Raw genomic sequence first — 24,464 nt, 5'->3', positions numbered from 1 at the left:
ACTCTGTCATTTCTCTTTACTAACGAAATTAGGTTTAAATCAATTTCATTAGGAATTTGTTTGAAGTAGGACCTAAAAGAATTGATCACCCGTATTGACTGTATATTCACAAATATCAGACTTTCTAATATTTCATTGTCCAAATGCACAACACCAAAATAAGTTCAGGATAGCCAAATCATGAATTTACCATTATTTAGTTATAGGATCATCGACAACGCCCAGTGTCTTTATATATAACATTAGAACTGCATTGCTAATCCATTCAATCTAGTCCATTGTTGCCTCCTTAGTTGTAATGCTTCCAATGCTTCATTACTCTTTCTTTTGAACAACTCTGCTTGGCTTTGATCAGTGCTTGGTAAACTTAGACAATGTAAGGGATCTCTAGCTTAGGTCAGCTGCTTAGCGTAAAGGCTGGACGCCATATCAATTCACTGGTCCTGGATCACTGGTTTTTTTTTTTGGTCGATAAAACAATATTGTTCACACTACCCTTATAATAGTTACATCAAAGTTGCACTATAGCTTCCCAATCAATTACAATTGAATCAAAATTCAATTCCCAACAGTATTATCCCTGACAAACTTCCCTCCTAGTATTATTCCTTGTATCATTTGGAATTTTATAGAAAAACATTGTTTCTTGCCCCATCTTTCTAGTCTTTTGGTTCTACAGTTGCTGTATCCAATTTAGTTTCTCCCATTTTGACAAAACTGAATAGCTATCTGTTCTGCACTCTTTATTCAGACGCCCTTGCATTTGTTTTTTAATTGCTACTTTATTAAGGAAGAAGAAGATATAGGTAATAGGCGTGTGCAATTGCCTCTTCAATTGGCAGATAACTGGAACTGATTATCCCTTCTTCCACAGGTATTCTCAATTTACGATTTTGATACTCCCCTGTCATTAGTGAATCATCATCATAAGGCGGTGTCTAATTATCTTAATCAATCTTTCCAAACTGCCCGTCTTGTTTCCATTTTTTTCATTTGTTATACCCTTCGTTGTTTAAATACTTGGTTGAGATTATTCCACCTCATCTAGGTGCGAGCCTCCTCTCGTATTCATAGAATTTGACCTGTCCAAAAGTTCGAACTTATGAAGAAATTTGCAGTTTGACATACTTTAAGCTGCAAATATGGCTTCTACATATTGACACTGAATTTTCTTTTTTCTATTTTGATAATCCATATATTTTTGTTTCTGTTCAAGCGGGCAAGAGTCATTTATCTTAAGAAAAATGACATTAGTAATACTCAAAATCATACAGATAATTTAGCTCGAAGTGTCCTACTAAAATCTCGTAAACACCACAAGAGGTGGATAATATTATGCATCATATCGATCTTCAATGAGAAACATTTACAAGTATATATAATCCCTCCTTAGCTAGTATTCTGACTTCTGGTATGCTCATATCTTAAAATGTGGTAGAGTTGACTTTGCATCTGAACCATTAGACTTAAAGATGGTAATGTATTCAGTGACTGTGGTTTCCCTATACTTCGGGGGGTTGTCATCCGACAAGACCTCCTTTATAGGCCCAAATCGTGATTCGAGTGCCCTTGGAAAGAAGAAGGTTGCCACTGATATCCTTGGACCAATGTGTCCAGCTAGTACTCTATGCTCCACACTTTTGAACTTGTCATTTGTGATTAGCTACACAATAGACAAACAACAAACAGGTAAGTTGGAATCTTAAGGGTTTAGGAAAACTTTGTCCAATCATACCTGCAGAAGATCCCCAATGTTTGCTACTAGAGTGCCTTGCCTAGGAGGAACATCCACCCATTGATTTTGATGATGAACTTGAAGGCCATCAATGCAGTCTTGTAGAAGAATAGTGAGGAAATCAGGATCTGTGTGCTTGATAGTGCCTAGGGTTAGATCTGGCTCAGGGCATGCAGGATAATAATTACCACTCAGCGATCCATTTTTTATGCATTCAATGCGACTCAGATAATCACGGCTAAGACCTAAAGCTTCTGACAGTAGTGAGGACAATGTATCCTTCAGTTCAAGAATTCTCCGAGTGTACTCGACCATTACCTCTCTGCAAAAGGGTTGAGAATTCTTACCTAATAAACCTTAAACCAGTGAAAATCAGAAATATTGTGAAGTTGAAAGATGAGAATGATGTTGCCATAGCAGTTTTCTTGCATTGCCTGCTTATTTGTATAAGCAATTGTGTGCATTCATGCTAATATGGAGGACTGGAAATACGGGTAAGGTATCCAGTTACTATTAGGTTGGGAGCACATTCTACTTTTGACACTAATTGGTTCCTAAAACCACCTAGCCGTCTAAAAATTTGTATGCCTGTATCCTGGGTTTGTGAAGAGGAGTAGATGACGGTGGTAAACTTATTAACCTCATGACCAGCTATTGTGGTCATTTGAAAAGAAGTCCCTTCCTTTTTTTGGTGTGTGCTTGCAATGCAGACGGTAAAATGTCTTCCAACATCAAGCTATGTTCTTATTGAATTGAATTTGAAAGTGGCTAGAGTTACTTGTGTACTAAATGTAATTCCTTAGTGCTGGCCCAACAAATGTTACCTGCAAACTGAAGGCACTTCTTCGGCGTCCTGTGGCTTTTCACGGAAATTGAAATATAGTGTGTCTCTCCAATATAGTGGATTATCACCATAACGATCTTCGTTGCTCTGAAACCCTACTTTTGTTGAGTAGTTGGATGCATATATCATCTTTTTCTCATCTGTAGGCTGTTCATGAAATCGTTTAACGCCTTCAATCATCTCGTCGAGGAGACTAACTGGTATTCCGTGATTAACCATTTCAAAGAATCCCCAGGTCTCTGATGCTATCTGCACTTCCCTGACAATTGTCTTCCTTCTATCATCATGAACACCTTCAAGATCTATAACTGGGATCTTAAGGCGCTTTCCGTTTCTATCGGCCTTCTTTGGCAGGTTCTCTGAAGAATGAATGAAAATTTTCGGAATTTTTAGAATTCCCGTGTCTACTAGTCCTTTGACTCCAGCTTTTGATTCATAAAACTCCATGATCTCTTTTGCTCTTTCATGATCTAACACCTGTCTGAGGATGGTTTCTTCAGTATCCATTGCTACACACCACTTAGTCTTGGATGAGGAAAGGTTTAAACTCCAAAATAATGGTTTACTCAAGTGAGAAGATCTGTAGAGGTTTATATATTCTACTTTGAAGTTTTGATTGTTGGCCGCTCCATCTCACATATTTAATGCACCAACAATGCCAGTCAGGATTGAATGATATTCTTTTTCTTCTTTTCTTCCTGTGCAGATTCCATGCAAAGGAGGAAACCACCAAGATAAAGCTATCACTGGTCTGTCTTACTTCCATATATGACAAATTCTTTTGCACAAGACAAGCTATACTGGTCTGTTTTTTCCTCCTATAAGTGACAAGTCTGTTACATGCAGCAAAAGAAGCTATTCTAGTCTGTTTTTCTTCCACATATAACATGTTTTTTTTGGCTAAGTTCACATATAACATGTTGGCTGCATCAGCTCTTGAACTATACATGGGATGATGTGGATTGGAAGTTACAGCTCAAAACCATATCCCGTCTCAAAAAGAAAATAGAAGCATTTGTAGCCTCGTAGGGTATAAAGATATACAATCTTTTGTAGAAAATTGTTTGTTTAACTATAGTTTAAATGCCAGATACTTCATAATTCTTCGTCAGCAGTTGGTTATTGCGATTTTGTTGTAAAATTACTTTTCGTTACAGGAAGCACTCGCTGGACTTGTTAACATTAGTTTTATTATTATCAGTGAGATTATGTTTTTGTACTTGTTAACATCACAGTACTGAACTTTCTTGTGCTGCTGGAATTTCTCACTCAGTACGTACAATGCACATAGCAGTGTTGTCCAAGATAACTAGCACGTTTAGCTAACCATCAGCAGTCAGCCTCAAAAAGTTTTAATTTGGTTTTGCTTACCAGATAACACTAACATGCTCGGGTATCAGATCTGTCCCCCATGATATACCCAGGCCACCAACTTCAAGTGGGTTCAAGGCATTCATTACTGAACTATTGGAATTCACTCGTGTGTTTAAGTTGGATTCTCAAATTGGCCTATGGCCCCACGATTGAGTAAATTTTAACCGTAATGATGCTCAACAAAGGAAAGGAAGTGTGGACTGTGGACTGCTTTGCTAAAACAGCTTGGACTAGCACAAGTTTAAGAAAGAAGGTTAGTTTGGTACTTTCGTTTGTGAGATTTTCATACGGCTATTTGTAACAACAATTATAAATTATACTCTTTGGTAGAGCAATTTTGTATGCAATGGTAATCATCAATCTCCACGAATTTTCACCAAAGTTAGAATCATGTAAATAATCCATAGACTAATATTTGCAGTCGAATACAAGTGACTGAACTAATCTCTCCAAATAAAACAAGATTTCAACATTGGGCACAACAGAGATGGAGGAAAAAGGAAATGCATTCACAAAGTGTTTGGTTACAATTATTGTATAAACCTCAAACTACAACAACATTATCAGGAAACTCATCTTTAGTTTATGTCGAGTAACTTTATTAAGTATAATATGGCCCGGTATAAACCTCAAAGCGAAACTAGAAAGCAGATCATCTACTTCATAATTTGAAATGTTCGAGCGTAGGCTTCCCATAAGTAAAACGTTCAACAAAGTCCTTTACAAGAATTTCTCTGTATATAGGAGGATTTTCGTCTGATAACAACTCCTTAATGGGACCATAGCGCTTCTCTGTTGCTTCAGATACTGTACTGAAAAAGAATGCTACAGATATTCTTGGTCCTCCAGTCTTATTTGCCAAGACCCTATGCTCAACGCTTCTGTACTTATCGTTCGAGATGAGCTGCCCAAGTAACAATAAAAATGAATTACTGTACACTAAATAGTTCAAATTTTTTGTTGCTGACCACTAAAAGTATCATTATAAATTCTTATTTCTCATAAAGTTTGGAACTTAATCTAGGCTTATTAACATAGCTATCTGCATCCAAAGCAGAAGTGCCTCATAATATGAAATGAATGTACCTGCAGAAGATCCCCAATGTTTATTACCAAAGCTCCTGGTATTGGTTGAACATCAACCCACTGATTTTTGTGAAAAACTTGGAGTCCACCAATGTTGTCTTGAAGCAAAACGGTGAGAAAAGCAGGGTCGGTATGGGACTCACTCCCCATAGTTAACTCTGGCTCAGGACATGTAGGGGAGTAGTGAGTAACAAGAGTAAATGATTTAGAGCAATCCAATTCCTTTAAATAGTTGGCTTTGAGCCCAAGCGCCTCAGAGAGCAACTGCAAGAGAGTTTCTCCTAATGTGGTAGCACACTTTGTATACTCTATTGTTACATCCCTGCAAAGTTTATGCGCGCAAAGTTTGTGAAGTATAATAAAAGAGGGGATCCCATAAAAGAGTGCTAAAAATTAAGTGTTAAAGCTGCGGTATTAAATCTAACTTTTTTTTTTTATGTAATTCCGCATCAAATGGTTCATTTTAGAAACAACAATACACTTCAGAAACATTACTAATTTGTACATGACAGGAACCAAAAACTTCGCAACGACAATAATGTAGACGGCAACAAGTAGGTCATTTTAGTCATAAAATTCTACACAAAATCAAATGAAATTTATACCTGCAAACTTGAGGCAACTCATCAGGTTGTGGTTGAGTAGGAGCCATAGAGCAAGACAGTGTATCCCTCCAACAAGCAAACCGTGATGTAAATAAGTCCAAATTACTATTAAACCTCACCTTTTTACTAGAATCACGTGTATAAAATTTTTTCTTCACTTCAGTATCTTGTTCATTGAACCTAAGAACCCCTTCAATGATTTCATCCAACGTAGTAGTTGGGATCCCATGGTTCACAATTTGAAAGAACCCCCAAGTCTCCGATGCACGTCCAACTTCATCAACAACCTTTTGACGTCGCTTTTCATCTTTATCGATACCTTCAAGGTCTATCAAAGGAATTTTAAGGTCAGTTAGATTAGTAGTAACAGAATTCTTGGCGAGTTCGCCGTTTGGCCTGATGAAGATGCGTGGGAGTTTAACCACCCCAGCATCTACTAGACCTTTCACACCAGCTTTTGTATCATCAAAAGCCTTTACTTCCTTTAATCTATCATAGTCTAAGGTCATTTTTTCTTCTTCACAAGCAAGAGTTAATAACTTAGACGATGAATGTGTCACAAGATATATATATATATATACATATAAGGGAGAGTGTTCCTTCTTTCTGTGGATGATAGTAGTTTGTTGACAAAAGCTTTTAGTGTTAGACTTAGACATGTAAAATATGGAGGAAGAACTGATGGCGGGTCCGTATGGACCAAAACTTTGTCTTCTTGTTTTGTTGATAAGGGAATACAGTTTAAAAATTCAACGCACGCGACGCAAGTTTCTTTGCCATGTTAAAAAGATAGAAATACATATTGGAAATCTAGATACAGGCTACAGCATACAGATACATTTTGTCATTTTGACAAATTTCTAGGTACCAGAAGTCAAGGTTAATCGCTTTTAAAGATTTGTTCAAAACTTCAACTCAACTTCAAATAGGTTTTTTTTTTTTTTTTACCTTTTGAAAATCGCAGTTTGTGCAAATAGCTTCTTTGTCCATTTATATTGGCACTCATCAAATTGGCAAAAAAAAGAAATATTACAAATTTTCTATATTACAAGTTTGTCATCAAAGTCCAGGACCAACAACTAATCCAACCGGTCTCTCCATAACAAACCCTTCGGATCATTCTACACTCAAACGATCTCACCACGTAGTTTGAGTGTACACTCAAGTGGTCTGCGCTTGTCATTTGAGACAAATGAGACAGAACTTTTGGTTTTTTGCTAAAATACATGGCGGGTCGTTTGGGGACTCTCTTAGGTGACATGGCGAGGTCGTTTGGGCACTCCTTTGGACGACATGGCGGGGTTGTTTAGGGACTCTCTTGGGCGACATAGTTGGGTCATTTGGACTTAAAAAATTCGGTTTGTTTGTCACGATGTTCATTTTAAAAATAAACTTCCATTTAATCAACCCAAACTTAAACTCAAACTCGAAAATGATTTCATTAAGCTTGGGTAAACTCAAACTCAAGTTTAATCAACCCAATATTCCACCCAAACTCTAAAAAAACATTAAGTTTGAAATCATCAAGTTTAATCAAACCAATCTTCCACCCAAATCAAATTTAATAAACTCAATCTTCCACCCAATCAAATTTGAGTACATACTCAAACGGGACACAACTTGAATTGGGTGAAGTCACCAACTTCAATTCTCATTGTTGATTCACAACTCAATACTCAAGTATGAACACGATAGAAAACTCAAAGTTTTTTTTTGTTGGTTTGGGGTGCAATCTCGCGAGAGAGATGATACCGACTACAAAATGTTTGAAAAAAAGAGTAGCTAGTATGCATTAGGGTAGGGAAGGAGGGGTTGTATTGGGCTATTGTTGTTGGACTTAGTTGTCGGGCTTGGGCCGGAAACTGCCTAATACAATTTGATGAGTGCCCGATTAAATCATTTTTATATTTCTTCTTTAATCATCCATGTAGGCAGCCGAATCTTCATTTACCGGTATATAGTCTTAATAAAGATGAGGCCTGATTCTCTAAGTTATGTCCCTTCAATATGTTACAGTGTCAGAATATATGAATCAAGCTATCATTTCTGAAAACTCATTCTAGATATACTAAATCCATTCTGCCCACAACTGAAAAAACCCTAGATTGGGGTTAATTTAAAGAGCATGTCTTCAAATTCTAAACAGGGATGTTTTTTTTTTTTTTGAACTAGATTTGATAGCATACCATACGACCTGCACCATAGATTTAGCCTAATTTAAAAGGAGCACACGCACATTCATCCTGTTGTACTTAACAGAAGCACACTCAAATCACTTGATTATTTAGGCCATCAATTCTCTGTGTTTGGCTTTGGCATATTAGTGAATATGCATATAAGAACATATTAAAAAGAAACACTATTCTTTTTTTTTTCCCACAAACCGGTGGACGATCATATACTTCTGAGATAAGAGTGTATGACAAGTTTAAAGGAGTAAACACATACAGTCATATTCCATAGGCTAACAACTTTTCACCACAATTTACTAAATGAGGGGGTTCATGGAGTACCTATCAGTAACAAAATTACCCCCTCAAAGGATGTCGATTAATAGAATACAGAAGCACGGTTCCAAAACCACCATGTTGTGAAGATCCCGGCTGATCAACAACAAGTGAAATCTCAAACAATGTACTTGAAAGACTTGGAATCAAAGATGATCTCCAACACTTCCTTTTCTCCTAGATTGTTTTCGTCTTGGGAGTCTTCTTTTTTACTTGTCTCTTTGGGATAGAATTCTTCATCCCAATGAAGAAGAGCAATGCCCCAAAAAGTGCCATACCCTGCAACAATGTAAAATGAGTCAATTTAGACCAGCCCATAGAGATTGTACTCCAAAAGAGATGGATGGAAAAGAACCAAGAACTATAAACAAAACTTGCCCAACTCTAACCTGCACAAACTTGACGAAAACTTGAACAAACTCCTTCGTCTCTAAGTCATAATTATAGAAGTCGTAGACAATTGGAGTGATGATTGCTTGGTGCAGGAGCTGCAAAATAGTAATCCATATTAAGAATTCCTGGGGTTTAAGAGTGTTTGAATAAACAGAGGAACTAGGGGCAGCTTCCAATGCAAACTAAGCAAATATGTAAAAAGATCTAAGAGCACAAACCAGTAGATAAGCTCCAAGAGAGCTGCCAAAGATGAAGAGAAGCCCTCCAACCCCCTTAAGAGCTATAGCAGCAGCAACTAGTTGTTTAATCTGTAACAAACATGAGTCCAAGTTACAAAAAATGATAGACTGTACTACCTAATCACACACACACAAGTTGAGGTAAAAATTGGAAGCAAATTTCTTACTTCAATATCTGGTACTTGGAGCCCAAGCTGAGAAGTCACGTGACCAGTAAGAACATCAAATTTAGGTCTCAATGCCTTTGCTGCTGGTCCACCATCAACCCCATAATCATTGAACCTATACAAAGTAGAAAATGTAGAGTATTGAATTACAAAAGCTTACCAAGTACCAACTGAAAAGGATTGTTTCTATTCCAACTATTAAACATTGGGTGAATAATATAGGCAGAAAAAAAAATAACATAAAAACAAATACAGACAATAAACAAAGGCATTAAACTGCACTGTGAAAGGAATACTATTAGCAGGGTACTGCTGCTGGAGTTGTATTTCAGAAAGAGCACAAACAAATCAGAGTTTTGAATGCATGCAATGAAACCAAATATAAGATTGACCACCGAGGCACAAACCTTGACCAAGAATCTTTCAGCTGTTTGGTTGCTGTGCAGTTAAATCACTACTTGGTCACTACTCGTTTGAAGAGCGAGTAGCGAGTAGGTGTAATCGTCGGGGATTAATCGGACGATTTTTCATAACACTATATTTCTTTACAAATAATTATTAAATATATTTAACGTTGAAATACCAACATAATGAAGCCAATTAAGAACCCAATCAATCAAATAAACAATTAAAACACTCAATCAACTAAAATAAATATGATTAAAGTGTAGAACTTTACAGAATCGAGGGTTGGTTGAATCGGCGAAATGTCGAGTTCAATGTTTAACATTGAAATAGTGAACACAATTACTCGGCTAATCGGGCCTAATCGGCCGAGTACTCGGGAAGTTTTTGAGCCCCATTGTGATCGGAGATTAAATTGTTAATCGGGTCGGCTAAGCAGCAAGTAGCGAGTACTCACTGATTACTCGGGGAGTACTCAACGATTTAATAGCCCAGTTTGGTTGTGCTCTTTGAGGATAAAAATAGTTGCAAAAGTTCAAGCAAGATACATAATTACATTGTTTTGTTGACCCTACTCACTGCCATACCAGGCCACCAGCTAAACCATTTTGATATATTAAATAAATATTTCCTTCAAACTATAATCACTTAAAACTGTGAGTTTTGGAAAATCAATTTTCAGACAGGCAAGATGCAGTACTAAAACATAAATATCTCTTCGTCTATGTAAAGAAAGAGTTGGATAGGTTAAAAAAGTGTTAACTTACAATGTGGTAACAAAACATGGTTTGAAAAATTTGTCTTTGAACGCATCAGAGAGCTTTCATGGGAAAATCTTATTTTTTATAACAGAATTTTCTTGAGATAAGAATATCTCTTCTGGGGCTCAACTTGTCCTTTGAGAATTCTACCTTAAAATTTATTCAGCAATCAGCATATAAAAGTATTTAACAATTTTTTTTTTTAAATCGGTGAAAGTATTTTACAAGATGCCTCGAAAGTCCCATATCACGAAAACTCTCCAGAAGATTTTAGCCATTACCATAAAACAAGTTCCAGTTCTGTAAAAATCGCAGTTTGCCCTGTCTGATAAAGATACATTATGTAACAGCATTATTGCCTCACAACATACAAGGAAACAAAACAGGATGGTCTACCATTCTGATTCAAAACCAACACACACCAAAAAACCAAAATAGCACATATCATCAAACAATATCACAAAATAAAAAAGGTGGTAACAATAAATCACACAATCAAACAAAAATTCACACAACACGGACCCAGCAACCGCTTACGCCATTGTAATGAACACAAACCCAGCAGGCCACCAACCACTACAAGTTGTAAAAAGTATAAACCCACCAACCACTACAAGTCGTAAAAAGTATAAACCCACCTTCACTAAATGGGCCCATAAACCAAAAAGTAACAAGTTTTAGTAGCAGTTGTTTGATAATCAATCTGGTCAATGTTAATGTACATACTAATTATCAGTTTAAATAAAGTTTAAAACTAAAAATTATCATCATGTAATTAATTATCCTGTATACAAGAAAGAAGAGATTTTTAAACAGATCTATGAAGAAATAACAAAGTCTTGGTTGAAACTTACTCTTGCCAAGCTGATAGAATGAACACTGAAGCAAAAAGAACTCTCCCTGCAAAAGAAAAGAAGCCCATTGTTGTGTGGAGTTTCCCACTCAGTGGCTCGGCCAAGATTCAAGAACGAGGAATGAAGAGCAAAATAAAGACTCTGGTCTACTTAAAAACATGGGCGCGTAGAACAAATTTATTGTCCACGTCTCTTGCTTAATTTACACTACTGCCCTTTTATTGTTTACATGATTTTGTTGTCCCAAAACAATTACAACAGTTGATGTTGTGCTTCCAGATTATTCCCTTTTTTTTTTTTTTTTTTTTTTTTTTTAAGTTTTGAACGCAAAACTGTTGATATTAACAATGTGAGATGGTGACATATATCAATATATGGTATGATGGATAAGTTGGTTGTTGCTACCATGGAACCTGTTCTTGCCGACTTGGTACGCCTAGCACATATCCAAACTTAAACATTACAAATATATATAAAATGGAAAAGGGAAATAAAAGAAAATAAAGCAAAAGAAAGGAACATTTATTTATGAGTGAGATCTGAGATCCAATCTGATAGAATGGTAGAATTAGATAATTAGTTACAAAAAGCAAGTTGACAAAAATTGGATGCTTTGTCAGTACTGAGTACTGACATTGATCTGGTTCATTTTTAAATAATTAGTTGGAATGTAATTAAAGAATTAGATGGGATGGAGTGGTGATATGCCCCCACCAAGAATGGAGCTTTGATCTTTCTTGTTGAGCAGCCTGACTTTTTAATGCTGTTTAGGCCAGCCGACACACAAATATCCTTTATCGTTTTGCATATTTTATTACTTCTCCTTGTGTAGCCGAATTCTAAATCAGTTCAGAATAAAATGTTCCATTTTCTTGTTTCATATGGCTGCATTGTTGAAGTGTCAATGTGTGATACACATCATACACGCGTTACAGCCGACTTAGGTCATTACTCATTAGATCAGAGTTGTGGAATCAAAAACAGAATCTCAATCAAATAAGTTTTGAACTAAAGCATTTGTTAAGACATAATTCAATACTGAAGTCAAATCTGTTATAATTAACAAGCACGTATACAAAGCACATAGAAATGCATTTCATTCAAGAATCTCACTCCCAGTTTCTAACAAATGCTGCTTTAATTGTACACATATCCATGAGAACATCTGTTATGTCCATTCTCTCAACTATTTGCTCTGATGAACATGCAACTCCAATTTTCAGTATGGAAATCAAGCATTCATGCATTTGATCACGAATTGTACGAGTGTGATCTTCAATACAGTCGATAGTGTCATTAGGAATTTCTGAAAGTAAACGCGTATCTATGATATCCAATACACGTTTAGTTAGAGCCAATTTAGAAAAACTGTGAAGGCTTAGGCCATTCGTAAACATTTCATCACTTGGTCTTTTTCCTGTAACCATTTCCAAAACGAAAATTCCATAGCTGTAGATATCGCCTTGTGTTGATACCTCAGCACCCATGCCATACTCTACAATTCAATAGTGGTGAAATGTTAATCTTCAGAATTTATAGACACAAGAAATGAAGTACATGGATGGAAACCATAAAAGTTGTCCAAATTCATACCTGGAGGAATATATCCAATAGTTCCTCTGAAAGCAATCGAGTCTGTTTCGCTTCTATCAAACTTGTTAGTAGTCTTATTAGATAGAATTTTTGCTGATCCGAAATCACCCACGTGAGCGACCATGTCATCATCCAGAAGAAGATTGCTAGGCTTTAGATCACAATGAACAATTGGCGTCTGACAGTGATTGTGAAGATAGTCTAATGCTGAAGCTACATCGATTGCTATGTCTAACCTCTGTAGAAGATTCAGATTTCTAGATTTGTTTTGTATATTTGAACTTGGATGCAACCAACTTTCAACACTTCCATTAGGCATGAATTCAAATACTAGAGCTTTGAAATCATCTCCTTTAAAATCCACACTTGAGCATACTGTTATTATCTTGAGTAGATTCCGTTGCCGTACTAGTCTTGAGACTTCACATTCGGCCACAAAACTCTTAAAAGCACCTCGCTGCGTGAGGTTGAATACCTTTACTGCAATTAGACTTTGGTCTTGATGAAGCATTCCTTTGAAAACAGATCCATAACTTCCCATACCAATCAAATTTGTCGAAGAAAATCCATCTGTTGCTTTATGAATCTCATTATAAGAAACCCTTTGCAGTAGTAGTTTTCGATCAGCCAAAAACTGTGTGGTGGAAGGATTAATTATAGGCTGTTTCCTTGAATAGAGTGCGAAAAAGGATACAATAATGATTAGCAGAAGAAGAACTAAGCCAAATGTGACCTTTAGAACAAGTGACATCCCTCGCTTCTTGGTTTCTGGGTTCTTGCACTTAGGTAAGCCAAGTTCAGGAATGCCACCGCATAATTCATCATTTCCAACAATTGAAAATGCACTCACATTCTGAAAGATGCCTTTTGTTGGCACCTCACCTTTCAAGTTATTGAAAGATAAATTCAAACTTCTCAGATAGGGTAGGTCTTCTAGAATTCTAGGAACTTTTCCTGATAAGTTGTTTTGTGAAATATCTAAAACTTGGATAACTTTGGAGAAACCAAGATAATGAGGAAATTGTAAGAAGTTGGCTTGCATATAAACGTATTCCAAACTCAAACAGCTACCAAGTGCAGTAGGAATTTCACCAGATATTTTGTTGTGGGAAACATCTAGCGTTTGAAGATTCATCAAGTTGCCTACTTCAAAAGGCAGAATCCCAGTCAAGGAGTTATGAGATAGATTTAACTTAGTTAAATAGGATACTCCAAGTAATTCTTTTGGTATGGTGCCAACAAGATGATTATGAGATAATACCAATATTTTTAAAGATTGGCACTTATCAAATCTCGAAGAAATATTTCCTTCTAACAAGTTCGTAGATAAATCGATGCCATATAACTGAGAGATGTTTCCAATGGAATAAGGAAGTTGTCCTGAAAATTTGTTTGCCCTTAAAATCAAGATTTGTAACTTTTGAAGCATCCCAATGCTCTCAGGGATAACACCACTGAGAAAGTTAGAGTCAACTGCGAATATTATTAAGTCCATGAGTTTCCCAATATCAGAAGGAAGGCTTCCTGATATTTGGTTTCCTCCAAGATATAGTTCATTTAAGTTGGTTGAGAGATTGGCTAAAGAGATTGGTAGTGTACCTCCAAAGTGATTGTTGTCAATATCCAGTGCTTGCAATTTGCTACAATTGCTCAAAGAAGTAATAAAGTCCAAGTCATCGTAGTCTTCCCCGCGACTGCCAAGATAATTACTACCAACATTTAGCAACTCAAGGTTTTTTAGACTTCCCACCTCAGTAGGGACCTTCCCAACGAAATTGTTACCAGCTAAAGTCAACTTCTGCAGTGCTGAAGCTTCTACAATCAATGAAACTGGAATATATCCAGAAAAATAGTTGAGCCCAACCAAAAAAGTGCGAAGATTAGAAAAATTGAAGCCTATTTGAGAAAGACTCCCTTCGAGTTGATTTTCTACTAAAGAAAATCTTTGTAAAGACGAGATATTGAAAAGCGATGGAGGAACCGTTCCGGACAGTCTATTCACAGCAAGTGATAGAAAGGCCAGCCTTTTCATATGACCAAGGGAATCGGGAATCCTTTCTTCCAAATTATTCTGTGATAGATATAGTGTCTCAAGAGATGAAAGGTTACCAAAGGAAGTTGGAATTGCTCCTGTTAGATTGTTTACATTTAAATACAATGTAACCAGCTTTGGAAAGGCGCCAAACTCCACAGGAATCTCCCCTGTAAGCTCATTGTAACGTAGACTGAGATTCATGAGGTTTGTGCAGTTGGAAATATTTACAGGAATTTTTCCAGAGAAGGTGTTGTTGCTCATCAGTAGTTCTTGTAGCCTGAACAAAAGACCGACTTCACGAGGAATTTCACCTTGGAAGCTGTTGTTTTGGATGTTTAATCTCCTCAAGAAAGAGAAGTTTCCAATATAAGGAGTTAAGGACCCTATCAGTCCTTGAGATTCAAGATTCAATTCTATCACCCTTTGATGTTGATGGTTGCATGTAACTCCTTCCCACTGGCAAAAATGTAAAGAATCATTCCACGAGTTCATAACCATTAGAGGATCACTTACTCCATCTTTGAAAGCGAGCAAAGCAAGTCGATCAGTTTCATTTCCAAGGGTATTAGCAGTTGACAATCTCATTATCGTCGAGGCAATACAAAAGAAAAAAGTTGGTTGTAAGAGAAAAAGACCAACTGATCCCACCATCATTGAAGATGTTATTGATGAACTAAGGAGAACGGATTTAGGGGGGAAAAAAGAAAAAGAAGGAAGTCTTTATAAGCACCATATCTAAAGACAGAACTGTTTTTATAGGAAGTGATGCTTGAAAGATGACAAAACTCTATACTTCCGATGAATAAAAACCATATCAACTTCAGCAGAAGCATCTGTACTTTAAATAACTAAATAAATATGCGGATATGCATACTGCCTAGTGATATTATTTGGTTTAGAGTTGATAAACAATCAAAAGACGGCATTTAAAAGTTTGCAGATCCCTTAATTGAGATTAAGACACCATAGATCGATAGCTACAAGAAGACACTGTATTCAGTTCATTATAATAAGATCAAGATATAGGAAAAACAAATACCAAAATTCTATAGCAACCGAATCTTTTGAACCGAATTTGTGAACACACTGACGGCACTCATCAGGCAGGGGGTGCGTGTGTATTGGTCAAAGAAGTACTGAAAATCAAGGTCTCTCTGCTTGCCACGTCAGTGTGCTCACAAATTCGGTTCAAAAGTGTGAGTTGACGTAGAAACACACTCAAACAAATATAATGACAACTCGTGCTTGGACCAGTTGTGGAGTTTTCTCGGTTGGAAGTTACTATCCAATTTTTCAATCTGCCGATTGAAATTCCCAGTAACAATTTTACTGAGTAATCTCGATGAATACGATTGTTATCAATTAATTTTAACCAAGCACAAACAAACAATTAACTATGGCAATCAAACTGTCAATTTTAACCAGGTATGTTATGGCTTGAAACCTGACGATATTGCATCTTTGTGCGTCTCTTTTTAATGATCCAACTCTTAGTCTTAGGGATGCTGGTAAAGTTTTACCCATTCGCAATAAAAAATTAAAACCGGTACGGGTCTGTTTAACCCCGTAATCTAAAAAAAATAATAATAAAAAATAATTAAAAAATAATAAATAAAATGAGACGAGACAGGAGAATTTTTTTCTTGTAAACCTCAACCTAAATAGGGAACGTCCTAGTGATTACCTATCTCATCCATATCCATAGTAAAAAATATCGATTTCTAATTTATGGATATGTATCGGGAATATATCCCCCTATGTGGAGATATATTACATTGGGACATTTGCAAATATCGTGAATATATCGAGATATATCGACAAATATCGCACGACTCTGTGTGGGTATTGCTAACTGCAAATATCGTAGATATATCATGATATATCGTGATATATCAACAAATATCGACCACACACTTTGGTTCTTCCATATCAACTTCCAAGATAATCAACAAATACATTAAATAACATTACATATCCACTTCCATAACAAAATATATGAAATAAAATAAATGAAAGTTACACAAAATGAAATTACAGTACATGAGATACAACAAATTACTACTCTGGTAACATTCTAGACTCACATGTGGAAGAGCTTGAGTCTATGCCTTCATTATGGATTGCTAGCCTTTGTTGAATGTCTTTTACTTTATCTTCCACAATGTCATAGTTAACGCATATTTTCTCTATAGTATATTTAATCTAGAAATTGGGCTCTAGACACTTTCTTTAGTGTGTTTTTTGTCTACAGAAAGACTAATATTATCTTTTGATTCTACTCCAATTTTAGCAACACGTTACTTTTTGGGTGTATTAACTGTTTTTAAATTTCTTATTTCTCCTTTTTACCCTTTCATTTGTAACTGCCAATTTCTTCCACAAATAAATAATACTAAAATCTAATGTGCCCAGGCTGTAGGTGTGTGTGTCAATCGAGGCCACTCATCAGGCAAGAGTGCGTGTGTATTGTTCCAAGATGTACTGCAATCAAATAATACAATTGTCTTATAAAAAAAAAACCATTTGTCCTTTCACAATTTCACAATTTGAATTACATCAAACAAAGCTTAAACATGCTATTCAAAATTATCAGAGATGCATTTTAAATTGTTAAAGCTATATTGAAATTAGTTGTAATCAACATACATTTTTTCCGTTTTTGAAGTTGATGTTTTCTACATTGTTTTGGTCTCTCTAGAAATTCATCTCACTTTTAATTGGAATTTTGTAGATTTCGAATAAATTTTAGTTATTTTGATTAACCCACTACTCTTTTGGTAACTGATTTAGTTCGTAGTTTTTTTTTTTGTTGGTAGTTGGCTTCTTTAGTTGGGACTAATAAAAGAGGTCAAAATTTTAAAAGTCAGTCTGAAATTTGAGACAGATGTCAAATTTCAGTTTTTATGGAGGAAAAACCAAAAAAAAGTTTGCTATTTCCTCTAAACTTAAGAAATTTGTGTATGTGTACCTATACCCAATTTTATGTATCCTTAATACGTTGTAAGATATTGTTTCCTTCATTTCGTAAAACATTACCATCATTTGTTGTATTTATCTTCATAGTTGTGAATAACACCGCGATCTGTACCTTTAACACGTTCGTTTCAGAATGTAAACTATTCAAACTCCTATTGATTTCTATGAAATCATTATCAAGGCGAGTTAGGAATGATCCATTGCTGTTTGTTAACAAATTCAAAAATACAATAATTAGAAGTCAATTTATGTACGTATAAAAATGGCAATTGAATAAAGACAAATCTTTATTAATTAAACCATTAAAACAAAAACCCTGACATGATAAAATACCAAGAACCAATACAAAGACACTCAAACTTTATTTAAACCCAACAGAGAGGCTGACACTCCAAACCATTAAACATGATAAAAAACCGACATCCAATATAAAGACACTTAACTTTATTCTAAACCAACAGAGGCTGACACTCCAAACCATTACAAAGAAGACTACTGCCAGAATGATTTGCGACCTTCTTGAATGCCTCCGACACCTTGTAATGCAAATTCAAAAAGAAAATCATTACAATACTGGTTCCAAGTGAGGGTTTGGCCGAACCAATTCTTAACGTTTTCCACGTACAAGTCGTACGATGACTGATCCAAGTTCTTGCCACACAATTTAAGATAACCAATAATCAGATACCCAGTTTCCTCAACAATGGGTCGACTCTTAGGTTCCCATACAGTTCCCCATGCAGGTGGAGGCATGTCCACACTATGGTCCGAGAATGGCTGAACATCTTCCATACTTTGGTCCCTTTCATTCCATCCTCCATAAGAATGATTAGGAGGTGCATATTGTTCTGAAGGTAGCACAAATGTAGATTCAGTAGAATACTCGCGAGATGGAGCATTCCAATCTCCATAAGATTGAGGGGACGCATATTGTTCCGAAGGAGTAGCATAGGTGGAAGCAGTAGAGTATGCTTGAGGATCATTCCAATTTCCATAATATTGAGAACGTGAATATTCTTCTGGAGGATTCGCATATGAAGAGTCTGTAGAATATTCAACCATATTTGAACTAGTAGAAGAATATCCATAAGGTTGATCGTAAGAAAACAATCCTCCAAATTGGCCCGCCAACGAGTACACAGACATCTCGACCCCAGTAGACGACCCTTGCCCATAAAAACAATTGCTAGACTCCATGCTCTGTGTAGGATATGCTCTTCTTTGTTGACCTTTTTTGACGAGATCCTCATTGGGTGGAAGCACCATGGTCAGAGTCTTGAGTTGCATGGTCAAACCCATCCTCTTCAGTAAAGTATACTCCTCTATTATCACGGCATTGTGAGGAACCACTAGTTGCTTGTTGAGACCCAACAACAGTGCATCCACCCCTACCACTTGGTGGGCGCTGTGAGGACCCACCCCTTGATTGCTGTGAGGATCCACCCCTTGACTGCTACATTGAGGACCCACCCCTTGACTGCTGTGACCTTGGTGCTGTCACCCGTTGTCACCCAACACCACCACCAATGGAAACTCTACGTTGTTGTGACTGAACCCCATCATTACCATCAGAACCTGGAGGACCACCACCACCTACTCGACTCGGACCACTGCCATCTCCACGACTACCACCACCTCCTCGACTTGGACCACTGGCATGAACCTGAACATGATCATCATCAAAACCAGGAGGACCACCACCACCTACTCGACTCGGACCACTACTATCTCCACGACCACCACCATCTCCTCGAGTTGGACCACTGGCACGAACTTAAGCATGATGATCATCATCAATAACGTTATCGTCATCAACAACATTGTAAGCATGATCGTGCTCCCCATCACTAGGCATTTTCCATGCATCGGGATCATAATATGTTTCACCATTAAGTTGAGTGTCATTAGGAGATTGAGTTGCTTCAAAGTTATCCTCAGGATTGGGATTCGGAACAGGTTCCCAATTTCCATCTATTAGCACACCAGATTGCTCTGCAATGTATGAATTAAGACGGCCGCTTTCATCAAATAATGCATCAGGGGTTCTCTCTCTGTCATCGATCCAATAAAAAATAGGACAGTCTGAGTCATTATCGACTGGGTATAATGATGTGAGGTCCAAGATCTTCTTCTCTTCTTTGAATTGGTTCTTTAGTTGGACATGCTTGCTTTTCAGTCGAAGGTTGTAGTGGACAAAGACTCGATCCTCCAGTGACTCGGTTCTCGAGTTACAACGTTTCGCCAAGTGTATGAATCCAAACGTGCTCCAATTCCTCTCACATCCAGATGATGAGGTAGTTTGTGAGAGGATCCGTATAGCTAACATTTTCAAGTGGTCCACATAACCGTCTTCAACATTCATCCACCAATCAGCTGCGTCAATGACAAATAATGTAGACCATATTATATAATTTTGTATGGACTAAAACTAAAATAGGTCAGTTACAAGTTCGTAGTGGGTTAACAATGAAACTAACCTGGCATGACTTTGGTTCTTCCATATACAAGAATTGGCGCAGAGAATACCCCAGAAGCCTCTCGATAAGCTTTACATCTATTGCTGAGAGGAACTCCCCATTGTATGAACATTTTCACTATCAGGGCCGTAAATTACGGCAGGATTAAGGTAGTGTGTTACAAGCATATTTGTAGCATATTAGCTTACAACAGTTATGGTACAATTAAATAAACCTCGAGTTAACAAAAATATTATCAGCTTTGTGTAATGGGTGCCCCAATTGGCTATTCCACCTCCTCTTAATGATTCCAACAATCCATTCAGGCGAGCGAATCTTCCTCTGAACTTGCTCAATTGTTATTTCTACCCATCTGTGTAAAAATGGCATAGTCGGTTTATCATCCTTATCCACCTTCCTCAATAAAACCACAATGGGTTCTAATACAGCTACAATCCCCTTCACATTCTGCCAAAATTCTCAGTCGTTTATAATATCCTCGACCATCATCGTCTGGACAGTAGGATTATCATTCTTGATTTCAAGATATCCTTCGGAAGTAAACATTGACTGGAGCTTGTTCTTTTTCTTCAGCAAACTTTTCAATGCCATGTAATTACTAGCAAATCTAGTTGGACCAGCTCGAACTAAGTCTCCACCACACACTTCCCTCATAAGGGAAACAACTCGAGAGTGGTTATAAATGAAAGACGTGATATATTTCGCCTTATCAAGGATTGCTTTCGTCGACGGGGCTCGAGAAAATTCTTTCAAGATAAGGTCTATAGAATGAGCCGCACATGGGGTCCAAAAAAGGTTATACCCTGTTGTACATGAAGTAGTTTAGTAGACATCTCATATAAAAAACCTATTTGCAAAAGGAATCTAAACTGGGAGAATAAAACTTATTTGTAAGCATACCATTTTCTCTTGCAAGCACCTCTCCAGCTTTCTTAAAATTCGCCCCGTTGTCCATTACAATCTGAACAACATTCTCCTTGCCAACCTTGTCAACAACACATCTCATGTGTTTCAGTAAGTGGCGGTGATCTTTCTTGTGTTTCGATAGATCAACAGACGAATCAAAAGTCATGAGCCCATCACAATACACCATGAAGTTCATCAAGACATGCGTTGGACCAGACCGATCCGGAATCACACATAACAGTGACACCATATGTAGACCATTTTATTTTCATATGGTCAATATACAATTTGCACTTTGCCTTAAGCCTCTGCAACTCTGAATTTAGTAGTTGATAGGCTGAAAGAGGGGTCACTCCAAGACCGGTGCGACATGCCTCATCGAACATCGGCTTGTAATACGGGTTGTTGGCCACTGCATTTGCAGACAAGTTTCCCTAAAATACAAATCTAGCCACAGCTGTTCTAAACACCCCAGCTTTTGACTTACCGGCTGACGTCATCTGGTGGATAGATGGTTGATTAACTTCAGGCCTTCTCGGCGAATCGACATCAATAAGCTCGGGATGCCTAGTGCTCTTTGAACGGGAAAAGAAAGACATAACACCTTTGCCTTTGTGAGAGCTTGTACTTGCAACATTGGTGTTCTCTCTGGTTGGAGCCCTCTTATCCCACGAGCCCGTCTCGCAGAACCTCTGGTACTCATCTCTAGATTGTTGCCAAGCAATCTCGAACTCGTTGTCATCCTCGTCTGAGTCTTCTCCAGGAGGGTGTGCATGCATGGCAGCTCTATAATGTTCTTCAGCTATCTTTTTTCCATTTCTTTTCTCAATTCCGGACTCAATTATTTGTCGGAACATGTCTCGAATTTCCTTTCCACACTTCAAGCATTTCTCAACATTTTTGTCCCCTCCGCCAAGATGTACTTTAAGCCTTATAATGCCACCTCCAACTAAAGTCTTATCATAGTATTTGCACTGTGCCCCGTTTTCATTTCCAGGGAGACGGATAGCGTGGTCCCACCCGATATCAAATCCCTTTGGCATTTCTATCCTCATTTATCACAAACGAAAATAATTTAATATATACATCAAACCAAAACATAATTAAATTTGATGATTCCTATTTAAAAATACATGGATCAAGTACGTGGTCTTATAACTTAAATTCCAATGTTGCCTTAAGTGTGTTTGGCGCTTTTTCTACATTTAATTCTAATAGTCAAGCATCCAAATATTAACAATATCAAACAATTCTGATCAAGTTCAAACCAAGATCCGGGCTTGTGATCGAATTAACCAATCTTTAAACAAGTAGGAACTCTCAGATCACTCGTAGGTGCACCGTGTTCTGGAACCAAACTGTACTTTGAGTGATATCAAGAATATTCCAATGCTAACTATGTACTTTTATTGATATTCCAATGTTGCCTTAAACGTGTGGGTAAACTTTTCCTACATCTAATTCTAATATTCATGCCTCTACCAATGCTAATCATATCTTTCCTGTACTTAGAAATAACGGTATAAATCATTTAGACAATTTTACCATTACATTATATTTTTAACAGTAACTTGCTTGTTTATAAAACAAAAGAATTAAAAATATTTTGACAGAATTTCCCTTGTTTATTCAACTTTTTGACCACCTGTATTATGCCTAAAATACTCATATAGTAAAATAAAAAGAAAAAAAAACAACAAAAAGACAAACATAAATTCTATAACTATCAGTCCATCCATAGAATTTGAATACCAAGTTAAATTACATTAGTCATTCAAATTAATTTAAAGTCATGCACAAATAAAATATAAAAAATATATAACATGCACACTTAATAATTAAACCAATAATAAATTCTAACACTACCTAATATACAAACCAAATGACTTTACCATGGCACACAACCAAAACATATCCCTTATATGCATACAAACACCCACAATTTCAGTTGTTACAAAAAACAACAAGCAACAAATAAAACAAGTATATGAAATGGGTAGAAGTTTTACCTCAGGAGAATTAGAAGCCAACTCCACTACTACAAATCAAACTCCATTACTGCACTAACAATGAACAGGTTATTTAAATTATTCTTACTAATAAATGCTCGACTTTCTTACTCAAAATACTAGATAAATTGATATTTGCTGGAAAAAAAAACACGACGTACCTAGTGCGCAACAACCAAAAGTGGGAGAAGAACAAACCACTAAGACAACACGACGTACCTAGAGCGCAACAACTAAGTTTTCAGCTGTGTTTATGAAGCAAAATAGAAAAACAAGCAACCACTGAGAACATACTTGTACAAAAGACAAGGAAGAGTTCATGGAAGAGTTTGCTCTACCCTAAAAAACAAAGACCAAAGATGGGTACAATCCTCCTCTAGATGACTTCAAGAATACAAAATATTTTATGATATACATAACTCAAATATAAAACCACCACTTAACATCACATTCTAAAAAAAAATCGGCAGAGTTTCCTTTGTATTTTCAACATTTCATAAATTTAAAACCTATCATAACCTACACACTTGATAATTAAACCAAGAATAAATCCTAACACTACCTAAATATACAAACCAAATGACTTTACCATGGAAAACAACCAAAATATATCCATTATATGCATGTTACCTTATAAAAACATTTATTAAGTACCTATGTTATTGCTTCTCTGACTGAATAGTATTTGGGTGCGCCTAGGAGAATCTTTGACTAAATAAGTAAATATCATTGAATAAGTAAATACCATTTAATGTTGTAACAAACAACTAGGAGTAAATAAAACTAGTATACGAAATAGGTAGAAGTTTTACCTCAAGAGAATCAGAAGCCAACTCCACTACTACAAATCAATGTATGAAATGGTAACCTGAAATGGATAAATGTACAAAGTGTTACTCAATTTCTATTTTCATTATAAACAAAAACAAAGATAGGCTCATATATTAACTGTGAATTGATCTAGGACCAAAGGGATAACAGAATCTTGACAAGCTCCTCAAGAACCTGTGCTCTTGTTATTGAACTTATTATTAGAGAAATGAATATTAAACTGGCAGGTCTATCCACAAAGTTTGAAGACAATGCACGTAACATGATAGTAACAATTAAAATTGGTAGAATCCTGTACATAGTAGCTCCTTAAAACAAGATTGTGACATCATTGGGAGCACCGAATGAGGAGTAAATAACTCTTAAAAAGGAAGGATCTCTGACTTCAAGATCTATAGGCCATGAGGGTGTTATAAAAGTTATGTTGGTAATGTTTTGGCTGCGTAGCTGGGTCCTTCACTAGCTTGTTTTTGACAGAGTTGAGATGTTAGCCATTCTTAAAGGCTCAAAACAGTAACCATGATGCAAACAAATTATCTGGTGGTGCAGTCGTGTAGACCACCTTGTTGCAAGCTAAATGGTGTAATGGCACACAAATTAATCAGGTGATCAACACACTTGAAGGTTTTGAAATCACGCATATTTACAGACAAGCTAACAACCTAAC

General features: G+C 36.6%; 4 protein-coding genes and 1 long non-coding RNA gene across 5 annotated transcripts; 1 reads left to right on the top strand and 4 right to left on the bottom strand.

Moving 5' to 3' along the window:
* The first annotated feature begins 484 nt into the window (after positions 1 to 484).
* On the top strand, positions 485 to 3,847 carry LOC147505793 (uncharacterized). The gene is made up of 2 exons (XR_015193473.1): positions 485 to 874; positions 3,286 to 3,847. It is a non-coding gene; the product is annotated as an uncharacterized LOC147505793 (long non-coding RNA).
* Positions 1,230 to 3,287, bottom strand: LOC147505794 (1-aminocyclopropane-1-carboxylate oxidase homolog 1-like). The gene is made up of 3 exons (XM_086558230.1): positions 2,560 to 3,287; positions 1,736 to 2,057; positions 1,230 to 1,663 (listed from the first exon to the last, which is right to left on the bottom strand). Exons 1-3 carry the CDS (start codon positions 3,084 to 3,086, stop codon positions 1,418 to 1,420), a joined length of 1,095 nt encoding a protein of 364 aa, XP_086414356.1. The 5' UTR covers positions 3,087 to 3,287; the 3' UTR covers positions 1,230 to 1,417.
* Positions 3,848 to 4,441: 594 nt separating the features above from the next.
* LOC147505792 (1-aminocyclopropane-1-carboxylate oxidase homolog 1-like) lies at positions 4,442 to 6,266 on the bottom strand. Its single transcript, XM_086558229.1, has 3 exons — positions 5,645 to 6,266; positions 5,040 to 5,361; positions 4,442 to 4,857 (listed from the first exon to the last, which is right to left on the bottom strand). The coding sequence occupies exons 1-3, from the start codon at positions 6,151 to 6,153 to the stop codon at positions 4,615 to 4,617; spliced, it is 1,074 nt and encodes a 357-aa protein (XP_086414355.1). The 5' UTR covers positions 6,154 to 6,266; the 3' UTR covers positions 4,442 to 4,614.
* A 1,724-nt stretch (positions 6,267 to 7,990) lies between these two features.
* Positions 7,991 to 11,617, bottom strand: LOC147505791 (uncharacterized). Its single transcript, XM_086558238.1, has 5 exons — positions 10,971 to 11,617; positions 8,951 to 9,065; positions 8,763 to 8,852; positions 8,541 to 8,639; positions 7,991 to 8,430 (listed from the first exon to the last, which is right to left on the bottom strand). The coding sequence occupies exons 1-5, from the start codon at positions 11,036 to 11,038 to the stop codon at positions 8,329 to 8,331; spliced, it is 474 nt and encodes a 157-aa protein (XP_086414364.1). The 5' UTR covers positions 11,039 to 11,617; the 3' UTR covers positions 7,991 to 8,328.
* Positions 11,618 to 12,001: 384 nt separating this feature from the next.
* On the bottom strand, positions 12,002 to 15,397 carry LOC147505790 (LRR receptor-like serine/threonine-protein kinase EFR). Its single transcript, XM_086558237.1, has 2 exons — positions 12,564 to 15,397; positions 12,002 to 12,465 (listed from the first exon to the last, which is right to left on the bottom strand). Exons 1-2 carry the CDS (start codon positions 15,250 to 15,252, stop codon positions 12,080 to 12,082), a joined length of 3,075 nt encoding a protein of 1,024 aa, XP_086414363.1. The 5' UTR covers positions 15,253 to 15,397; the 3' UTR covers positions 12,002 to 12,079.
* Between the last annotated feature and the right edge of the window lie 9,067 nt (positions 15,398 to 24,464).

This window comes from Coptis chinensis, chromosome 4, assembly GCF_015680905.1.
Source record: "Coptis chinensis isolate HL-2020 chromosome 4, ASM1568090v1, whole genome shotgun sequence".
In the NCBI taxonomy this organism is placed as follows: Eukaryota; Viridiplantae; Streptophyta; class Magnoliopsida; order Ranunculales; family Ranunculaceae; genus Coptis; species Coptis chinensis.
This window is presented reverse-complemented; position numbering and strand designations above follow the sequence as displayed.